We start from the raw sequence: 21,827 nt of genomic DNA, 5'->3' as shown, positions 1-21,827 counted from the left end.
GTTTTACTTACAAGAATTTACCTGTACTTTGTATTCCGTTGACAGAAACAGAGTGGAGGAATAGGACTCGAAATGTTAACGCAACTATAAATTAAACTCCAATATTTCCCCTGTCGGAGATTTCATTGCGCTCAGTGAAAATCTACTAGCGTAATTTGTCTACTATGATGATTAGCTTTGAAAAGATTTTCAAAACATTTAATGTAGATTACTGAAAACTTACTGTAGTCGGAATTTTATTTCCTCTATGAAATGCATCCATAAAAAATTAAGCTTCAAACTGCCATACAGAAAAGTTAATAGGAAAGAGATTTTGAGAAACTGCACCTTGCTGGTATGCAATATACTGAAGAAATTGATTACTAGGCATAAGACCCAAATTAAACGTTAGAATACGTAGCTATTTACGGCTATTACGTTGTTTGCAGTACTTAACAAAGTTATCATTCAATTAACAAAGCAAGCTCACTTCTTTATAAGAAAATCAATATGAAAACGGTAACATGGCTTTTAAATTGATTATAGTGGCTTAAAAACCTCAAACTGTCATGTATGTTTTCACATCTGATATTGAAGAAAAGTGAAGAAGAAAAAAACAAATAAAGACGGATAAAGTATTGAGAATTTCTGTTTTACCTGCTGACATGTTAACAGTATTGTTAAAACACAATCTCTTTTCGTTTCATCTTTATTTACCTTTCCAAATGATTTCAATGACTGCCTTATTGGAAAACATATGATAGGATACATTTAGCTTTAGCGAGTTTTTGCATCTGAAATTAATGCATTTAATCATACTAAAATAAAATAGACATGAATAGAAACAGCAATTAAACAGGCTTTCTGTCAGTATTTTTGTGCTAATTTTGTTTCAGTATAATTTGCTGAATATAGTAACGTTTGGTTGATATACATAGGACCGCTGCCATCTCGTATCCCATATATGTAAATTCACTGAGGTTTCATATAGTCTGCTGCTTGCCTTACTGAACAGGGTCAATATTGTTGTGTTCTTCTGTTGTGTATTTTTGGTTCAATAGTCAGCCATGACTAAATCTCAATAAAATTAATTCGTTAAAACCACATGTAATAAAATTACTTTTACTTCTATTTTCTTCATAACAACAAGCATTATAATTTCACTTGAAAACTGCAAACTATTATGAGTTTCGCGATATGGCCAGAACGTTCATTTAAAAAAAATGTTGTGAAGCATGAGGCAGAGGAAATAACGAGTCCACGTGAGGAAAGAAAAATTAGTCCTTCATAATTCTACCTTCAACTTGTCCTCCATGGAACACAACTGTAACATATACCATATGCACTAGAAATAATTTCACCTTGTTAAACAGCAAATACATTCTTGTTCCTCGAATCCTTAATTGCAAACAATGTCATTTATTCTTAATGTCACCTTAATAAACATTTTCGTTTATTTCTGTTTTAATTTAATTGCTTATTTAAATTGATTCGAATTGAGTAGTATATTTCAAAAGGAAAAATTAGCTTCAAGATGGCGGTGTTTTGAAAGTCTGAGAACTTATCATGGCGTTAAAGAATGAATTGGGATTTGAGAGAAGTTCGTCTGGAGTTCCGCATTCCATTACCTGAAAGAAAATACAAATGCGTCTTCCTGTTAATGTATAGATCATGTAATACTTAAATTATTTCATTTTCCCAGCAACAACATGCTTGCAAAAAGTTGTAATAACTACTTACAATATGCAAGAATCCACTACTGATACAAACTACAAATGATTTTATATGGCGAATTCCTTGATAATGCAGAGCATAGAAACAGCTTCTTCTTGATGTAAATGAAACTAGTGCATTCTCATTAACCTTTGAATTGTTAAAGGTTTACGGACGATACGATATGAAATATTGATATCAAGGTAGAGTGATACTATAAAGAGTCGTATCGAAGTTCAGTTTCTAATTCACTATATAATACAACAATGGGAAAAAACAAGATAATGTTTAGCGAAGATCGTACCTTTCCGGCCTCCATGATAATAATTTTGTCGCTGTGGAGTACCGTGTTCAGCCTGTGTGCGATTGTTAGAACGGTGCAGTGTCCGAAACATTCCCTGATTGTGCTCTGGATAATGGCATCAGTTCCCGTATCAATATTGGCAGTAGCTTCATCAAGCACAAGAATCTGCAAGAAGGGAGCTCAGGTTTAAAGAATGTCATCACCATCGTCATCGACGTCGTCATTGTCGTCGGCGTCATTATCATTGATGTCGTCGTTGTTGTCAATCTTGCATCAGTCTCTCAATCAGCGTTTGCCGTCATCATCGAAGATGTGGTCGTCTTCTTCATTTTGACAACAACAGTTACCTCTGCCGTGACCAATCGTGCCAATAGCGTTCATCTCCATCACTATTACCACATCTGCTTGGTCAGTCGACGTTCTTGACTACTGAGTATCATTTAACGACGATAATTCTGAATTCACCATGTCCTTTTAATTTATTTTTAACAAAATCAAGGAGACCTAAGCCTCGGATTTCCACCAAGTAATCTGAAAGAATCAGAGATTTTTTTATGGGCCACTAAGCTGTTTGTATCTCGTCTATATTACTTCAGGGGCCCCGAGTGGCCGAGTGGTCTAAAGCGCTGTCCGTTACGGATCACTGCCATCTCGCCTCTGCGTGGGTTCGAGTCTCGGATTCAGCTAATGTGGGTATGTGAGAAAACTTGCAGTAGCTTCTCGTAGGTCGGTGGTTCTTTCTGGGGTTTTCCCGGGTTCTTCCTCCACCATTAATACTGGCTGCCATGTATAGCATATCGTGTGCTGAAAAATGGCGTTAAACCCTACAACAACAACAACAATATATTACTACATGAGTCAACCATTATCCAACGTCCACACACTGTGGACCAAAATATAACAGTGGACAAATTTGACAGCCGGACCTTGGCTCGGTCTTGAGACTACCCTAACTTATAAAGGGGAACTCTGTCAACATAGCTTTAAGAGGCAAAATTTCCGGTCAGTCTTGCTATACATCATTTTCCCCACCATCCCTGCCCGATAAACTTTACCCTTCGATGTCCGTTAATCGAAACTCGGCCCACGATCGGGCGCTGAATGTAAAAGGTAAAACCCTTCACGGTCAGGTTGGGACTCGAACCGCGTATCCTGGCATCAACGTCACTCCAGAGTAAGATGTCAGAGCTGACTAGTACTACTACCATTATACCAGCTATAAAATACGCCCAACAGCAACCTCATTTTCCTGATTATGATGAGGTTTTGAAGTTAAAGAATAAATTAAGTTCCATAAGTGCCAGGAACACATTAACTCACGTACGCAATAAAAACCAGAGAGAGAGAGAGATTCATGTAAATATATTAACAATTATGTATGGATATTTTATCATCTGGTCGCTTCTAAACTGTATGTTAATATGATTACTCACTTTATTTTTGCGTAAAACAGCTCTTGCTAGACACAAGAGTTGTCTTTCTCCCACCGAAAAGTTTTCTCCATTTTCATCAACTAACATTTGGAGGCCCTTCTCACACTGTGCAATCTAATCAAAAATTTAAAATGAACAAATCAGATAAAATAGGGATAAAGTTTTAGTGAAAACTTTTCATCCAATGTTAAATTGAGGATAAACTATATATTACACGTCACACAATTTGGATTTTACATCCATCCATCCATCCATTCATCCATCCACCATCCATCCATCCATCCATCCATCCATCCATCCATTCATCCATCCACCATCCATCCATCCATACATCCATCCATCCATCCATCCATCCATCCATACATCCATCCATCCATCCATCCATCCAGCCATACATACATCCATCCATCCATCCAGCCATACATACATCCATCCATCCATCCATCCATCTATACATACATACATACATACATGTATATACATACATACATACATACATACATACATGTGTGGCCCTTATTGTATTGGATGGAATTGTTTAACACTAAATATCAAGGGTCATGTTGTCTTACATGTCGTTTGTCACTAAAGTTGTGTCAGTAAATATGAACAAAATGACACTCAGATGTATAAACATTCGTATATTTGTTTGCATATGTAGTATCGATAATTCCTGTAGCTAAAGTCTTACTGCTATAAACAACATTTCTTTAACATTTGTAATGTGATAGGTTTCTTTCTTTAAAACAAGTACAAAGAAAAAACTACCCTCGCAGGCTAGAAGCAATATATTAAAATAATGCCTGATAATATTGCACATTATTAAGCCTGGCGTGTAAAGCCAACGAACCACCATTGCCTCCCGTCATCATCGTCGCCCCCCCCCCCCCCCGTCTCTCTCTCTCTCATGCAGAGGGAAATATAGCACAGAGCCTAAGAGGATACAAATGTCTGTTAACAACATGCAAGGATCATTTGAGAGGTTGCGGGAATGCATTGGAATCAAAATTCGACTTGGCATAGGCGATGAGTAGATAAATTATTGCGCAAAATACCATTGCCTATGCCAAGTAGAATTTAGGATTCACTGATGTTATTAAGGGATTTATTCTCCAGTATATGCAATATAATAAACAATTGTATTTAAAGTGCATATACGGTATCTTCCTCACGGTAGTGTTGTCAAAATGAAGTAATTACTGGCACTTAATAGCCATACGTACTCATAATGTTCGTCGCAAAGGTAAGAAACAAAGTCTAGATGAAATGATAGCTGACTACATGCAAGGATAGAGTGTTGAGTAGTTTGTGAGATTAGGCAGATTTCAGAGTAAAAATCTGTGGAGCTTAATACGGCGTACATATACTTCCTATGTGATTTAAGTAATATTGCGATTTTGTGGTATTAAACTAAACACCCCCCCCCCAAAAAAAGAGAGCGAAAACCAACAAGTTTTTGTAAAATTCAATAACTAATTTATTTCACTAGAATACAAAGTGAAAATATAAAGTAACTTACAGTGTTGTGAGTTAAATTCCAAACAGTCATAAATGTTCTAACACTAGTCCAAAAGTATAGAGTATTCCGAATGAATTCAATTCCAGTATGAGCGTGGTGATGTGCAAATAGCCTGAAATAGTATATATGTGCTAACAGTCTTGATGTATCGCATTGATATAATAAAAAAAATGTCCTTGAATGGGTTCGCGATAATTACTAAATATTGATTTAGTCCGAAAATATTGAGCACTTTATAATTTATTTGAATAATTTATATAAATATAATTCGTTTCAGATTAAAAATTGACGACTGATTCCACACTGGATGTTCAAATAGAAATGAAAAGCAAAGACACGATATTAGAGCCAGGATGAGGATAATTTTTCCCATCAAATTCGTAAACATTCTTAATTTCTAAATAAAACTAGACTTTGAATTCAACATCTGTAAACATGTTTATCTACAATTAATAATGAGCATAATATATTATCTAAATTCAGTAAAAAATCTATGTAACATGATGTTTACAAAATAGCAAGACGTTAGTCGGGTAAACCTTAAACTCAATTACTAACCAAGGTGAACAACGTAATATAGATACACATAACATATAATTATGTAGAAAAGTCAACACACAATACGAATTAAATATACACAATAGTAATGTAAAATTTGATACACGAAATCTTGAATTTTTCAAGAGTTTAACCCAATTTGCTGCCATCTCTAGCACATCTTCTTAACTTTCACAATCTGCATCTTATGTCATTTAAAATTGTCAATCTATTCTGATTGATCTTTCACTGAAATTCAAATGTTTTGATTTGTATGTCGGTCTGCATGTCTAAATGCATTGTATCGTGTGGCTATTCTTTGTTGTATACTTGTGCATCTAAACTGTATATATGTTTAGTTACTCATAGTAAGTATACGTAGCTATTTAGTTTTATGAAGTTATTTCCCAGTATGATTTACTAATTAGAGAATTATGTACTTGCATGTCTTTAAATGCATTATGTTTATTTGCCGAACTATTTATGTTCATTGTAGTGCCTTTAAGAATTATTAGCTTGTACATCTATTTTTAATTCTTTCGTATCTATATAAATGTTTCGTATTGTGTCTCTTAACTTTGGGATTAGTTTGTCTTAGTTTCAGTGTTGGTTTAAATCGACATATCTATCTTGGCTTAACACCTTTCAGTGTTGGTTTAAATCGACATATCTACCTTGGCTTAACACCTTTCAGTGTTGGTTTAAACCAAACATATCTACCTTGGCTTAACACCTTTCAGTGTTGGTTAAATCAGACATATCTACCTTGGCTTAACACCTTTCAGTGTTGGTTTAAATCAGACATATCTACCTTGGCTTAACACCTTTCAGCGTTGGTTTAAATAGACATATCTACATTGGCTTAACACTTTTCAGTGTTGGCTTAAATCGTCATATCTACCTTGGCTTAACACCTTTCAGTGTTGGTTTAAATCGTCATATCTACCTTGGCTTAACACCTTTCAGTGTTGGTTTAAATCGTCATATCTACCTTGGCTTAACACCTTTCAGTGTTGGTTTAAATCGACATATCTACATTGACTTAACACCTTGTTTTGATGTTTTAAGCAGTTTAGTTAATGTAAACTTATCATATGTAATAATCTAGTGTAAAAAGCGGTTTTTAATTCATCCCATCCTATACATAATAACTTGTTTAGTTTTTATTATGTCTAGCTGTCTTAATCATCTTGTTGCTAAACTCGGTTTCTTAGCCTAAGGTCTAATGTTATTGGTTAAATCTAGCCAAGTATTTGTCCATTGGGATCAATGTTATTTATAATTGCCAATTAGACCTAATATTATTTGTTAAAATACTGCCAAGTAATAACCCATTAAGACTACAGTCTGACTATACATCCCTGTTTGTTTGTACCCCCTGCCGATTTCAATAACAAAAACGTTTAATGTGATAAAAAGTGCACAGAACTAAATCAGCTGAATCATTGATTTATAAATTCTAACTGACTGTGACCAGAATGGCACAATACTGGCAACCCTCCACCTTTCATGCTTAACGGACTTTCCATAATAGCATGGCGCCATATTGCGTACACTATGGGCTAGTTTATTTCCATCAGACAACATAATGACGTAGTTCATCCTGTTCGGTAATTGCCGGATAATTCCGTAAATTACATTAAGATTTTGTAAATATATCCCTTTGCACACATGAACATAGAAATTAAACCGCTTGTTAAATCCACGTGAAAGGCAAATTTGTTGTTGTCATTCTTTTCCTTTGCTTGATGCGACATTGTAAACATCTGAAGCAGACGACTTATGTATGTACATCTGTAGTCGTGATACACCCTTTTGCTAAAAAATAGACTTGTCCAGGAACTGGAAATGGATCTCGAGCATGTCCGTCTATTATACTGAAAACTTCTGTTAAGCATAAAACGCGCAGATGCTGACGGTGTTAGGACCACTCTACTCATATTCACGTTAGAAATTATAAATCAATGAATGAATTGACTAAGTTCCTTGCACTGTTTATCACATTAAAGATTTCCATTATTGAAATCGATAGGTGGATACAAGTAAACGGGTTGGTATAGTCAGACTATAATATTGTTTTATAACCTTGCTAGGTGATTGCGAATATTTTATATTTTAAAATCTTATGAAGTAATTATCCATTACAGTTAATGTTATTTGTTAAAATCTTTACAAGTAATAACCCATTAGAGCATGTTATTTCTTTAAATCTTGCAAACTTTTAAGATAACTTCTTAGGTTCAGTCATTTTGTAGAAAAAAAATTACGCCTCAAATACTGTAATAAACCTAGGGCACGTGCTTTTTTGTATTTAAGTATTAGTTTATATCTTTGTTAGATTTAAGTGATTATTTATTGATTACGGGGAGTCGAATCTGGGAAGCAATTTCTCAGCCCGAGTAAATTCTAAGGGCAGACGTCATAATGCACAGTATTCATAAGACTTATGACAGTTCGGTTTAGTTTCGTAAACTGGACCCTGCCTAATTTCTAATCGTATAAAATTCTCTAGATATTTGTAGCTATACGTCTTTAGTAATTTGGTATATGAATAATTCTTTGTATCAGAGTTTGTGTAGTGTTTTGTATAGCATAGCGTAAGGTACTACTTTTCGGCTAATAAAGGCGTCATAATAAGCCATACAAAGTATGACACGAGAAAACCATACAAGTGTGAAATTAGAGTTGTGTGATGTGTGGTCATTAGCTGATTAGGGAAACGTTCTCTTTAGCATTCGCGCATTTAAGGCCATTGCAGTTGACAACATCAGACTCACGCAGATGTTTGATTCGCTTGGTAGAGAGACCATTTTGCATGTAACAATCCTTTCAAACGGAAAACATATTCTGGTACTTCATATTTTAACATTTTCGATGATGCATAAATATATTTCTTCATGGAAGTTTAATTCAATGAATATAATTTAATAAGAAATTATGAAAATGAATGAGTCCAAGATCTTTCATTTTTTTACTTTCGTACCAGTCATTGTTTTGTTCCAAGGAAGGGCGTACGTATTCTTTCATGAAATTTACTTGTTCAAGTTATTTTTGGCATATTGGCATATTGGCATATTGGAGCTTTATAGACTCTTTTAATCTTTAAGCGATCCATGATAAATCCTTTTGATGCTATTTTGAAAAATATTTTAGATTATTGTTACATATTAATTTCAAAGATTGTTATTGTATACATAAAATCAATCGACTGATCAAAGTACCCACACAATCCTATGCTTATGCGTTAAGATTCCCATAAATAAAATATTCGACATATAATTTCTTAATTCCAGATGCATTATCGTTTCTTTGACACTCAGTGGACTTCATAGACATATTTACTGTTTAGTTCTTACTGCACTAGCTTATTTCCAATATATCTCCTTTATTATTCTAAGTTTTTGATGAAATCTAGCCTATTAGTTTTAGGTTCAGGTTCACCATGACTGCCTTACTTAAGCTAGGAATTGACGTCTACGTAACGTCACCAAATTTCAGCAGAGGCTATGTTGCATTTTCTGAAAACAGTTGCTGTTGAAACAAAGAACTGGAATCTTAGTGCAGGTGACCTTTCAGGAACTGGCTGAATCAAACCTGTGGACTTTATCACCATACGCAATAGCCCAAAGACTGAGATCAACAAACTTGTATTTTCTGTTTAGATTCAATATCGCTTTCTACTGAATACACTTAAAAATTTTCGCGGCTTAACAGATCTCCACGAAACATCTTGAAAAAAATATTCTAGGGACTACAATAGGACGTAATAACAGCTTTTGGCTCTGTTAGCGTGGTGATACATTGACAAGGTGATTAAAGTTGCACCTATTTAAAACATTTTCTTTTAATGAATCTGTAGCAACACTGAAGACAGCTACAGAGACACGCACCACGTTGGGACGGACGGACAGGCAACGTGACAAACACATGGACGGACTTAAATACTGAGACTAACGGTAATGATAATGGGACTCGCACACTGCAAAGCGGGGTATGTAATGAAAGAATGCTTTAATAAGTTGGTGTGATTCTGATCATAGATTTATAAATAAATGTACAGCCCTATTAATGCAAAGTAAACCTTTTGTTTCATTTGAACTTTCTCCAAGGCACTCCAGATTTCTTCATCCTGGTATTGACTAAAGGGATCCACATTGTACCTAAATGTATGTAAGATACATTAAGCATGATTCAGTCCTTAAAAAAATCGTAAAATTATTCCGTTCTTGAATTTTATAACAAAAAATCTCTCCTTTGAGAGAAAGTAAAGTGAAATAGTTTCCCAAGTTAAGCGTAAGGTTATGAAGTGATACTATTAAGATGAAGCAAAGCATTATAACTGCTATATAGTTACAGACTGTTAACAAATCTACTTCTTTATATTTTTATCAATTAAACAAATGTCTGAACTGCATTATGAAGTATAATATGATTTTTTTTTAATGAAGACTTATGCGTCTCCATCTTGAGACAAGTACCACATTTCATGAGATGGCGCCCGATTTAAAAGGAAGGACATGTAAAAAGCTGTCATAAAAAATTAACGCTTTGACTGATTTCATATTACCCACCTAACGGTGCCAGCAAACAAGATTGGGTCTTGAGGAATGGTTGATAAGTTTGATCTGAGAGACTGCAAGGATATCAGAGATATGTCAACACCGTCGATGTGAATATGCCCGCCAGATAGCTCAACTAGTCGGAACAACACGGTAGCCAGTGAGGACTTTCCTGGGAAAGCATGAAGGATATAAAAAGTAAAGAGCATGCATATATCCCCTTTATTGGTAATATACATCAAGGCCGAGTCTAAAAATTCCTATATGTACTATCTAATGAAGATATGTGGTCCTAAGGCGTAATTCTCAAAAACAGTGATGCTGTTTTACATTTTGCTCCCGAGGACATAAAAGGACTCTGAATTTGTTCGCTAAAACTATAGGATATTTGGTTCCAAGAAATAATAACCGACGTGATCGTAATATCACAAGACCGACAGATTGGCAATAGTTCTTCCAACTTCTAGGCCAGCCAGCCCTATCGTGTATTTTTCAGCTTGTGAATGAACCCGAGACAAAAGTCCACGCTATGCACGCGCAGTCTTGCAGATTTAAAAGACTAAAAATAATAGTAAAAGGACTCAAGGCTTATAAAATCTCCAACGGACTCAACCTAGCTGTTTAATAATTTGAACTTGATTTCGAGTGTGGCATTTCACTATCGTCCACCATAGCATCGGACGGATTATTTTTCTTTCATATCAAATCGTAAAAAAGTGTCGGAAAAGTTTACAGATAATTGGTCAAGATCTGGAAAGATAGTACGAGTGTTACGTCACAGCAACATAAGTACTTAGGGCCAAGGCAACTGGTGTAAAATGCCTTGCGTAAGGACACATCACAGGCAACTAGTGTAAAACGCCTTGCCTAAGGACACATCACAGGCAACTGATGTAAAACGCCTTGTCTAAGGACACATCACAGGAAACTGGTGTAAAAATGCTTTGCCCAAGGACACATCACAGGCAACTGGTGTAAAACGCCTTGCCTAAGGACACATCACAGACAACTATTGTAAAATGCCTTGCGTAAGGACGCATCATGACAGCCGAAACGCGCTGATCCGATGGTAGGATTAAAACTCGCACCCGTTCGGTCGACCATCAGTCATGCTAACTATAGTGCCATAGCGGATCCTGTTTCTTTTAGTTGTTTCTTAAGACACGCAGGAGAGTGCATCGGTTCTATTCTACATGCTCAAGCCCGAAGGAGGTCTATGGAAAGACAAAATATTTTCTAAAGTTTAGCTCACAAACAAAGAATTTGTTGTAAAGGAGAAATTATATTTATAAACCAAATTAAAATTGTATTCATTATTTAAAAGGCTAGTAACATTGCATATATTCGCAATATCATAAGCATAATGATGTTACCTATTTTGTCAGGGAGTTTACTTATGTGGGATTAACATTCATAAAAAATAGGTGTAGGATAGAAAATAAATTTCATCCAAGGGTCAGAATTTTGAGTTGGACGCAAGATTTTGCCAAGGATAAAACATAAAATAACTATGTTTCCATATTTGGAGAGATATGGCAAAATGTTTGCTTTACGCCGAACTGTTTTAGAATAATGATGATAAAAAGCAAATCTATTAGTAAATTATATTTCTCCAAGAATGCTTTCCCGATTACATTAGCGTCATAAATATTCGTCTTTCTCGTCTATATCTAATGTAGGCCAAGGTAAGAAACTCATCCCAACACATCCCCTTGCCTCCTCTCACCACCGCTAGGATGATGCGGTTGTTTAGCTATAGCGGTACTAGCATTTGCGAGGTGTAATGAGAGGGTTTAGTATTGATGAGATCAGGTAAGTATTCTCCGAGAAACATAATTTGCTAAAACATTTGCTTTCTCCTTTGCATACAATCCCCGATCGCATTACCGTTACGAGAATAGATAATATAAGAAAGGCAACGCTAAGCATCCCACCTCTACCATGGTCACCCTCGAGGAAATAATGTTTCTTACCTTAATGAGTGTAAACCGCACTCCACATCGGACCAGCACAATTGATCGTCACCTAAGCGGTGATGACGGTATCGTGGAAAATGGAGTTTTATTATCGAGTAAAACTACTGTGCGAATCCATAGTTCTACAGCCTTGGCATAACTCTGCTGACTGTATACTGGACTGCTGCATCCAGACCTACCATATTCACTTCTCATATCTTAGAAACAAGATCACATAGATAGTAGCTTGAGACGGTTGACTTTGCATGCCACCCAAATGTATCTTTTATATCTCGGATCGCTACGTTTCATGATACTTACTTGATCTCTTGCGATCTCGGAATATGCCAGGCGTATTACCCACATTATCTATGTTGACAGGACTTGGATGGTTGTATTCTTTCCCCGGCTTCACTGGAAAAAAGAGGCTTTGCCGTGTCCCACAACACTTTTCAGTGTGGTTTCCTTGATGTTTGAGCACGCGGATAGGTCCTGCATCAATGCCCCCCCCCCCGTCTCCTCGATGGAGGAGAAGAAACGGATGAACACTCTTTGATTACCCGTTGACGGCAACCTGTTCTTCGCTACGAAAGCTGGTTGGGTCCTCAGGATCAAGGAATTAATCTGATCTGAACTGTATATAGTTAGGGCCATCTAGAGGGCATGCAAACCACTAACTCTGCGTGATCCGCTCTACCGTGATGCCTAAATGTTTCCGAGATCATGGAACGGTAGCCTTTAAACGTCGTGGAGGCAAATGTTTTCTCCTCGATGAGCCAGAGAAACATGTTACCAATGGTGGGATTCAGGCACTCAAAAGGACAACGCTGTCACTGTTGCACGAGTCACTGAAGTCCCATTACCGATGTACAATCGAGGGGTTTCTAAGTAGCGATATCCTGTCAATATCAAAAGGCTTCAGTTATTCAAATCTTTTCTTTGCAAGGCTGTTCTGAAAAGAGTCAGGCGTGAAGGAGTAGCCTGTCTGGACATAGATGAAACGTCTACCACCGAAGTTGTTTGAACAGGTTGGGTCTCGGGCGAATTTTCCTGGGAATGCTTATAGCTAGATTGCCAGGACTTGCCCACCTTAGAGGAACAATCAGAAATACTTTGGATTTGTGGCTCGTCACCTTTTGAACTATTTCTGCACTAAGACCTTTGGGGGCGCAGTCGTATCCTCAGACACCCCCCCAATTAAATGAGAGCGCATCCATGACCCATGCCTCAGGGTTCAAGACTGCTGAAATTAAGGTGGGTAGTTTGTGATTCCACCTCATCGCAAGCCAATCTATCATCGGTCAGCCCGAACGTGCTAATCTGTTAAAGGATCGAAGGGTGGTTGGACCACTCTGTGTAAAGGGACTGGTCCCTTCTTGGCAATGAATCCGCCAGGACATTGGGCCTACTCGGAAAATATTTGATCTGGGCTTTTATATTCAGCTGTACACAACAGCGAAGAAAATCTCAAGACAGTACTCATATATTTTTATGATTTCGTCCCCATTGTTAGAGAAGAGAGGCCACCACACCTAATTATTCGGCATAATAAAAACTACATTTCTATATAGATGGTTCTTCCAAAAATGACACACGTTTGCTATGCCCTTCATTTCTATAATGTTGATGTCAAGAGATAGCTCTTCTAGATTGCTTTCGCCAATGACCATGGTCAATGGGCAACAGATGGGCTTTCAGGGAGGAATTCCTGTTGTGAGCCATTGTTTGTTGCACCATTGTTATAGGAAAAGCACGTTACCCCTCAATTATAATTTGCTGATTGAGTCACCTTTTAGAAGACCGGAAAAAAGTGTTGCTTAGGGCTAGAAGAGCTATTTGCAAAGGGCGCTTGAAAAGGCAGCCGACGAGAATCCAATCTGCCGTAGCAATGAGTACACTGAGGAGCTGCAAAAACTCTAGCCGAGATCCACTCACTGAGGGATTCGAGTCTGTGAGCTACATACCTTTCCCCGATTGAACAGAAACCCTAACTTAAGCTAAAGGTAAGAAGATCGTTCCAACCTTTGACCAAAGATAACGTGCTTTTGTTGAATGTGTTCAAGATACGACGCAGACTCTGCTGACAAAGTAGACAAGAAGAGAGTGACCACACAGTTGACGATCTTGGTGACACCCCATGGGCAGATACTGACACTGAAAGGGAGAGCGTGAAATTGGTAAATGGTGACATGGAACCAAAGCAAAAGGAACGTGAAAGTATGTGTAGTTTAAGTTTAAACTTTCCTCTGATTTGTCCCTTTGAACCGAAAGCTTGACTGATTTTGCCCTCTTTGTTTTGAACCACAATGTGGCTTTTTACTTGTTGGGCAGGCTGAGGTCTATAACTGGTCTGAAATAAAACCACGGAAAGTTCTCCACCGCCAACATGTCGAGTAGCAACTAGATCTCCCTCTGTAACAATCCTGCCTTCCCCATATCGGACAGCAAGTTCATCATGGAAGTGGCTTTTGAAAGGAGAGGTGTTTGGATAAACTAAAGCCAAAGACACTTCGAAACGACGCCGACAACCCATTCGCTCTCGGGAAACAGATTGATCCACTCGGTTCGAAAAAGAAGGATTCTGGCGCCTGCCGGAAGGGTGTCTGTGGGCGGCGAGGGTGGAGTAGAATAAACATAGTAACTGCATTTCTGGTATTTTATCAGTCAGGCGGTCAGATATTTATGTAACCTTCGTTGACTGTGGAAGAAGTCGGAATGATGGCTGTTCTAATTTATCTTCTATAGCCACTGAAGCCTTAATCTTATTTACCTGTTTTAAAGCTGATATAATCTGAAAATCTGCAGAGCTGTGCAGAATTCCTCCACAGACTCTTTAAAACTGTAGTCAGTGGGCTTCATTGCAGGGTATACAGTAAGTCGTCAAGGTTATCTCGGCACTCCCGGTGCGGGTTGTCCTCGTCGGGATTATGCCAGCAACAGAATGAAACATTGCAGTGATATCTGTGTACGGTTTGATATCTATCAGCTCAAACGATCGGCAGCCAGGTAAGTGTAACGGTTTGTCTTCAAGGTATAAAATCCAGGTAATGGCATTGATCGATCAGATTCGCTATCGCCTGGAAGGCCTGGTTGTTGTCTCGAATGCCTGTTCGATAACTGCATGGCTGGTCAGTTTGGTGAAATGGACTGGTCTGTCAACCGGATCCCGTATAGATCCGCATGTATAAAACACGGTCTCCTAAGTGACTGGTTCTCAGTCACTGATTATGGAGTACGAACGGGTTAGCTGTTAGACTGGCTGGTAGGCAGCCGGAACGGCTTTATGGGCTGATCTAGAAAGAATCATCCACGTCTGAAAAATACCGCATTCGCACGGACTTACAGGACCAAGACCATATTTGAACATGCGATGCGACCTACGCTCCGTGGGTTGCCGAACTAAGGTTGAACTCGATCGTTATTAATCTGAGCCACAATCGAAGGAAACATCACTTACCATCGTCCTAGACTTGATGCGACTCTTAAAGTTCATTCAAACCCATGGAACATATTTCTTCTTACCACTTCGTGCATATACTGCAGCAAGAAGTCGATGAATATTTTGTACAGTAGCGACATTGTTTAATCTGAAATGACATGAACGAGAACAACACATGTAACAAAAACGATACTGCAGGAACACTTTGTTCAGGGAGTAGCGAATCACGCGTCTTTGTTGCACGTGACACATAACGATGCCATTGTTTAATATGAAGCGACAGGATCGAACAAATATCAAAAATAATAACCGAAAGTGTTTACATATAAAAACACATGTGGAAGAATATGTTGTGCAAGAGATACACCTATCATGCTGTTCTTTGAGAACTTAAAATCTTATACTAAGCATATTTCGTTGTGATTGCTTGTTTATCTGAAATGAAAAGAATGACGAAAAATCAGAAATTAACAAATGAACTCAAACGTGTGAGCGATTAAACAGCCAATCACGGACAACAATGACACTGTATTGAGGCACAAGCTTAGAAAATAACAAAGAAATCGCAACTGTAAAATCTTCCATTAAATATCAACAAAGTTCGCAAAATAATGATTGCAACATGTAGTAAGTGCCTTTATACTCAATACTATAACAACTTTGTCAATAGATAGTAAGTAATCCACAAGATTAACTTATATTCTGTGAAAGGAAAGAGGTATGATGTATGTCGTATCAAGAGAAAGCTAAAAACTGGTAAACATCCGTTGCCACATAGCGGTTGTGAGAGGAGAGAGATGGTTGAGCAGAGTTTCTTCCCTTCGTACATATGGGATATAATCTGAATTCGAGATGTAGCGATTCATCTCCCAAAAATTATCGTGATTAGCGAATGTATTAGAAGGATAATCGTATAGATTAGATAACTACTGAAATTAAAGCGATGGAATAACAACATACAACCTTGGAGACATATCCTTGACGACGTTATACAAACAAGTCATAGTGGATATGAGCCAATCAAACTTCTAGTTTCACGTCATGTGATACACATAATTTATGGGTTTATGAGAAACGTGTATCCCAAATGGCGTTCTCACATGAACAAGCTGTGTCAGACATGCATATAAATACTAAAATACTTAGATCAGTAGTGCTCACTACTAAAGCATACTGGTAAAGTATTATGACTCTTGGTCTTCAAATAAGTAACAGCAGGAAAGTGAAACTAATTTAAATAAAATTCAACAAACAATTTGTTTAGCTAGAAAATTCAAAAGAAACTTACAATGTTGTGAATTAAATCCCAGCTAATCCTAAATGTTCTATCTCAAGTCCAAAAAAGTATAGAATGTTCCGAATGAAGTCCAGTAAGCTTAAATGTCCTGATGTACCACAACTGTGAAATTCAGAATGTCCTTGAATGAGTTCTCAATAATTACAAAGTATTGTTGGAGTCCAAGAAGTCACTGAGCACTAAGTAATTTCAATGAATAATTTAAATAAATAATTCCTCTCAAATTATGTATGAAGATAACTATAAACTCTGAACATAAATTTCCGAAGACTAATATGAAACAAAAATGGTGTTTACCAATTCAGCAATCTATAAAATTACTAATTGACCTACGATGCAATAGACCGTTCTGGAATCATCTAGATGTGAGTCCTTTCTAACGGAAAATTCCAGTAAATTGTCATTAAGTTATATTGCAGAACATTCTAAGAGCGTAGACAAGGTTGGGTATTGAACTCTAATTTTAGTAAAAACTTAAAACATGACAAAAGTCAGGTAGGCAACACCTCTCTTTTCATAACCCTCAATCACATACAAAACTTATGCTCACGATATAAATAAATATACAAACAGAACGTTTAATCTAGACGTAAGCTAATGTCATTCCAGCGGAGAGCGAATAGAACACTATTTATACTCTTTAAAAATAACCCCCCAAAACAAGATTATGTTGCCATGCTGGCATTTTTTCCCCTCAGTTAATCGGAAGCAGTGCACATCTGTACCTCTGTTAATATTCACACTAGGAAACTTAAGATGTCATCACAGTGAGAAAAGTTAACTGTCATATATCTTCCAGCTTAGCTCAAGTTATCTTTGCCCCAGATATGTGAATAACAAATTGCTCAAAATGTTTTGAAAATATTGCAAATGAAATCAAACTAGCATTGACGGTGTTGGAACTTTCGACTCATTAAACTGTACTTGGATATTAATCGTCCATGAGCAAATGTACTTTGCACCATTTTGATACACATATTAACTTCACTGTCAGGGTAATAATGATACAATTTAACCACGCCTTTATAACAGTGATATAGATTAGTTGAAATCATACTATTTGACGTAGAAAACTAGAAGCTATTAGTTCATACTACCCAAGATAAACTATTTATGTTATATGCACCGTTCTTGTGTACGTTGGCAATATTTGCAAACATGGTTTAAACAATGGTTAAAATATAGTTCCGTTATTTATTTCTTGAGATTCTTTATTATTTAATAACTAGTTGTAATTATACGAATTACCTGCTCCAGTTCTTCCAATAATTCCAACCTTTTCTCCTGGGTGAATATCTAAGTCAATGTTCTTGAGCACAGGTTCTGCATCCTCTTTATACTTCATGACTACCCGTGAAAAAATGATAGCTCCCTGTTCTGGCCATTTCTCGCGAGCTGGCGGCTGTTCGTCCTTTTCAGATTCTAGAGTCTATCAGAGAATATAAAGAAGTATTACTATTGCAGTGGTAACTCACTCGCTTTGCGCCTCTGCCACCTAGGGTTAAACCATATGATGTAATAAGTGCATTGATACAACCCAGTCGTCCATGATGTAAGGTCCGTTGTTTTCTCCGAGTCCTTCGATGTTCTTCGCTCACAAAACCTAAATTACGCTCGCATATGAGCCATCAGATAATTCGTACAAGCGACGTATTTTGTTTCTTTCTTTTAAAATGCATTTTAAAAGAGAAAATGTTTCACTCATCTTTATTAACTGACGTGAATAGCAAACCATATCAACAACATTATCAAACCGTCCGCCTTAAGGATAATAACATTAAATATGATGATGGGTGTTTATGTAGTGCTTTGTTGTTTCAAACGATATCAAACAATGGAGGAATGCAATTACAAATCATCCGTGTCAGTGTCTATAATGTACTGCAGACAGGAATATAAATCGACAGTTCTGTTATTTACAACAATTTGCACACAAAAGAGCACTGAAATTCCAAGATACAAAATACACGATATCCAATAAATTTGATTCAATTATCGTAGTCCAGAAAAACATAACACTAACTCGAGACAAGCTATTATACCGCTGTATTTATTCATTTTGACAAATTGAAACATCATATTCACACTGTCTGATCAACTTAACCATCGTTTTCAATGGAAATCTATAATTCGGGTTTTCATTGAGGTACGAAAAGCCTTTTTCAGAAAGTCATGAGTATGGGTTGAACATAGACAAAGTAAACCGAAATCCCAAAGGACCTATTTGACCAGAGCGCCTCGTTTCAATGTCAGAATAAGTAACTGACCGATGTCCCTTATTTCGTTCCGTCTTTGTCTAAAAATGACAAATAGACATTAATACTAATTCTGAAGAAAAGAGAACACGATGAAGGGGAAAAAGATTTAAAATGTTAACAAAAGATAATAGACGCTAGGAGTCTGACAAATAGGCCCACTAAAACCCTTCTTGAGTGCAAAACACTGTTTCTCGAAAAATGTCTCAAGTGTTTTCACACTACTGTTGTAACTGATGCAATTTTACTTGAAATAAATTACATATTGTCGCCTGCATTTGACTATACAAACCGTATCAAATTTAAGGCATAATGTAAAACTCACCTCTTTGTATTCATTAATCCTTTCAACAGATGTGAATCTTGCCTCCGTCTCGTTTGCAACACGAACGAGAAACTGCATAACGGAAACAATCTGAAATTAAGTAAAGTGATTCAAGATATGCATACCCAGTGACGTGTGTATATATACACAAGGTTCGAATCCGGACCTAACCGCTTTGAGCGAAACAAATATTGAACATCATGCGGATATATGTGTGAGGAAGTGAAGTCTGGTTATTCCACGGAGCGTAACTAAGTCGGAGTATATGACTGAATATAGCAATGTTCCAACCGATCAGTTGTCACGTGTAAACAAGACTGTGATTCAATATAATCAATTCACGGCCATTATATACATCTTTCGTCAGAAAAACACCAATGGGTGTCAGTCTGTTAAACGAATTATTTGATGGCGGTAGCCTAGAATCGATGAGGCTCTGCTGGTTTTAATCATCTTCAGATTCTTTTAAAAAAAGATAACAAAAAAAGCATTAAATGAATTTAGAACAATAGCACAAATTTCTCAGTCAGGTCCATGGCAAAATATTGAAGACACATATTTATTAGAAAGAAATCTCTATAAAGGACATGTAAAAGAGCATACACTTTTTTTCTCCCGAAAAGTTGTCGCTATATATAGGTTCACATATTCAGAAAATGTGTTTTGTAAATGCAGTCCTTTCAGGACATGTGTACTTTGTAATGAGGTGCATGTCTGCTAAGGCAAGTTTTATTGCATTTTTAAAAGTTCAGGTAAGTGAAGACCCATTCGTTTTTTCTTTACTTTACTGTTACATTGTATTTGAAAATTACAGCTGCTGATTTTGGTACACTGCAATCGCAAATTTAAACATCTCTTAAACATTCATATATCCTCAAAACAGAAGAAAATTTCACGTTTTTTTCCTGCATAGTAAGCATTAAGCCGTTACAGTTGTAATTTAAGTAAATTGCATATTCTCAGATAAATACTTTTATGCAAAAACAAAAGTAAGATTACAGACAAATTATTTATATTTCTCAATTTTAAGTTGAAGCTAGATCAGGGAAATCTGTTCAGTTTAGGACCGTGGCCAGTCATACCGCACAGGTAGGGCCATATGAAAAATGACGTTGGTAACATAGGCAAATGGCTGCGCAGACCGCTTAATCCTCTCCTGATTTTGAATTGTAATTAAATTTTGGCAACAACAATAAGTATAGGTTATTGACTGAGTTTTGAACAATATTTGTCCTGAGTGCATGTAGCACAGGACATTCGAGCTTACGAAGGCATCCTACGCCACATGAACGACGGCCGAAAATAAGGAAGCGGTGAATATTTTTTAACTTAACTCCGGTCAATACCTGCTGGGTATTGACAGGTTGCAACAATGTTATAATAATGGAACTATTTAGAAAGTATATAATAGACAAACTTAGATGCATAGGTTAGATCTACTGGTTCAAGTCTTCAATTATCTATATTTTCTGTTTCATTTTGCAAATTACGTGGAAGACGAGGTACACGCGAAGACATGCATTTCAGCTAGATTCTTGCAGAAATCAACTTATGTGTTATTTCGAGAAAAGCAAGAGCGCCGTATGGAGAACAGCTTCAGGATGTAACAATCTCCTTATCAATTGGATTATCTCTCATCCCAAGCATTCCCTCTGACAGATGCAAGCACATGCTTAAATTTACAACATCGGATCACTAAAAGACGGTTATTTAACAGATTACTTCGATGAAACTTCTGCAAGTCATGCAACCTACATGATGTTTGCCCGTCGTTGAGTAACGTGAATGCGTGGATCATCCAAGTATAAAGGCACAATTACAACACATTAGTATTATGAGGCTACTTTCCTTACTACTGCATGAAAATAACTACAAATCACAAATAAATCTCGGTGAGAGGTTACTTAATCTAACTACTTGACCTTAGATTTTCAGCCCCTAACCTCTACCCTTCACATCAGCTTATTTTTCCTAACTATTTGACCTTTGATGATATAAAACGATATAATCCATCACCTCCTATAGACTAACCCATTTTTGGTACATTCTTTTTAACTTTCTTTACCTATTTTATATAAATAATGAGTCCTACCCTGCTTTAAGCTTAGTAAAAAAAAAACTAAAACCACATACTTTGTAATGAAAAAGAAGACTCAATTTTCTCCGAAATATTTTATTGCGAATTTTTTATTGTAAAGAATATTTCTCTGATAAATGAAGAGCAAGAAAATAATGATTTATGTCAAAGAGAGAAACACCCCACCTCTAAACCTAATCAAATTTAAATCCAGTTTTGGTGTATGGTTCTTACTAGATAATGCATACATAAGTAAGAAGCTAATAGAAAAAGCAGATAGACTGTGCTAAGGGCTTAGAATTACACGGACCATGTCCAATTACCAAACCTTCTGCGATAACTTAATTCTATTTAATCTTTTTGCAATAAACGAATGTGCAATAGCTGAATATACAGTATTAGTTAATACATAGCCTTGTGGTGGAATAAACTCTA

At 36.7% G+C, this 21,827-nt stretch overlaps 1 protein-coding gene across 1 annotated transcript in view; it reads right to left on the bottom strand.

Annotated features, from left to right (window-relative positions):
* Window positions 1-612: 612 nt before the first annotated feature.
* Window positions 613-21,827, bottom strand: part of LOC149797413 (ATP-binding cassette sub-family C member 5-like) — a 111,747-nt gene continuing 90,532 nt past the window's right edge. Inside the window, exons 26-32 of the mRNA XM_089960757.1 lie at window positions 19,316-19,405; window positions 17,984-18,164; window positions 10,057-10,216; window positions 9,567-9,645; window positions 3,430-3,543; window positions 1,997-2,161; window positions 613-1,607 (exon numbers count right to left, since the gene is read on the bottom strand). Coding sequence (XP_089816883.1) covers window positions 1,509-1,607; window positions 1,997-2,161; window positions 3,430-3,543; window positions 9,567-9,645; window positions 10,057-10,216; window positions 17,984-18,164; window positions 19,316-19,405 — 888 coding nt within the window. The 3' untranslated portion in view covers window positions 613-1,508. The remainder of the gene's footprint in view (window positions 1,608-1,996; window positions 2,162-3,429; window positions 3,544-9,566; window positions 9,646-10,056; window positions 10,217-17,983; window positions 18,165-19,315; window positions 19,406-21,827) is intronic.

Source organism: Sinohyriopsis cumingii, chromosome 6 (assembly GCF_028554795.1).
Source record: "Sinohyriopsis cumingii isolate HCF-2022 chromosome 6, ASM2855479v2, whole genome shotgun sequence".
Lineage (NCBI taxonomy): Eukaryota > Metazoa > Mollusca > Bivalvia > Unionida > Unionidae > Sinohyriopsis > Sinohyriopsis cumingii.
This window is presented reverse-complemented; position numbering and strand designations above follow the sequence as displayed.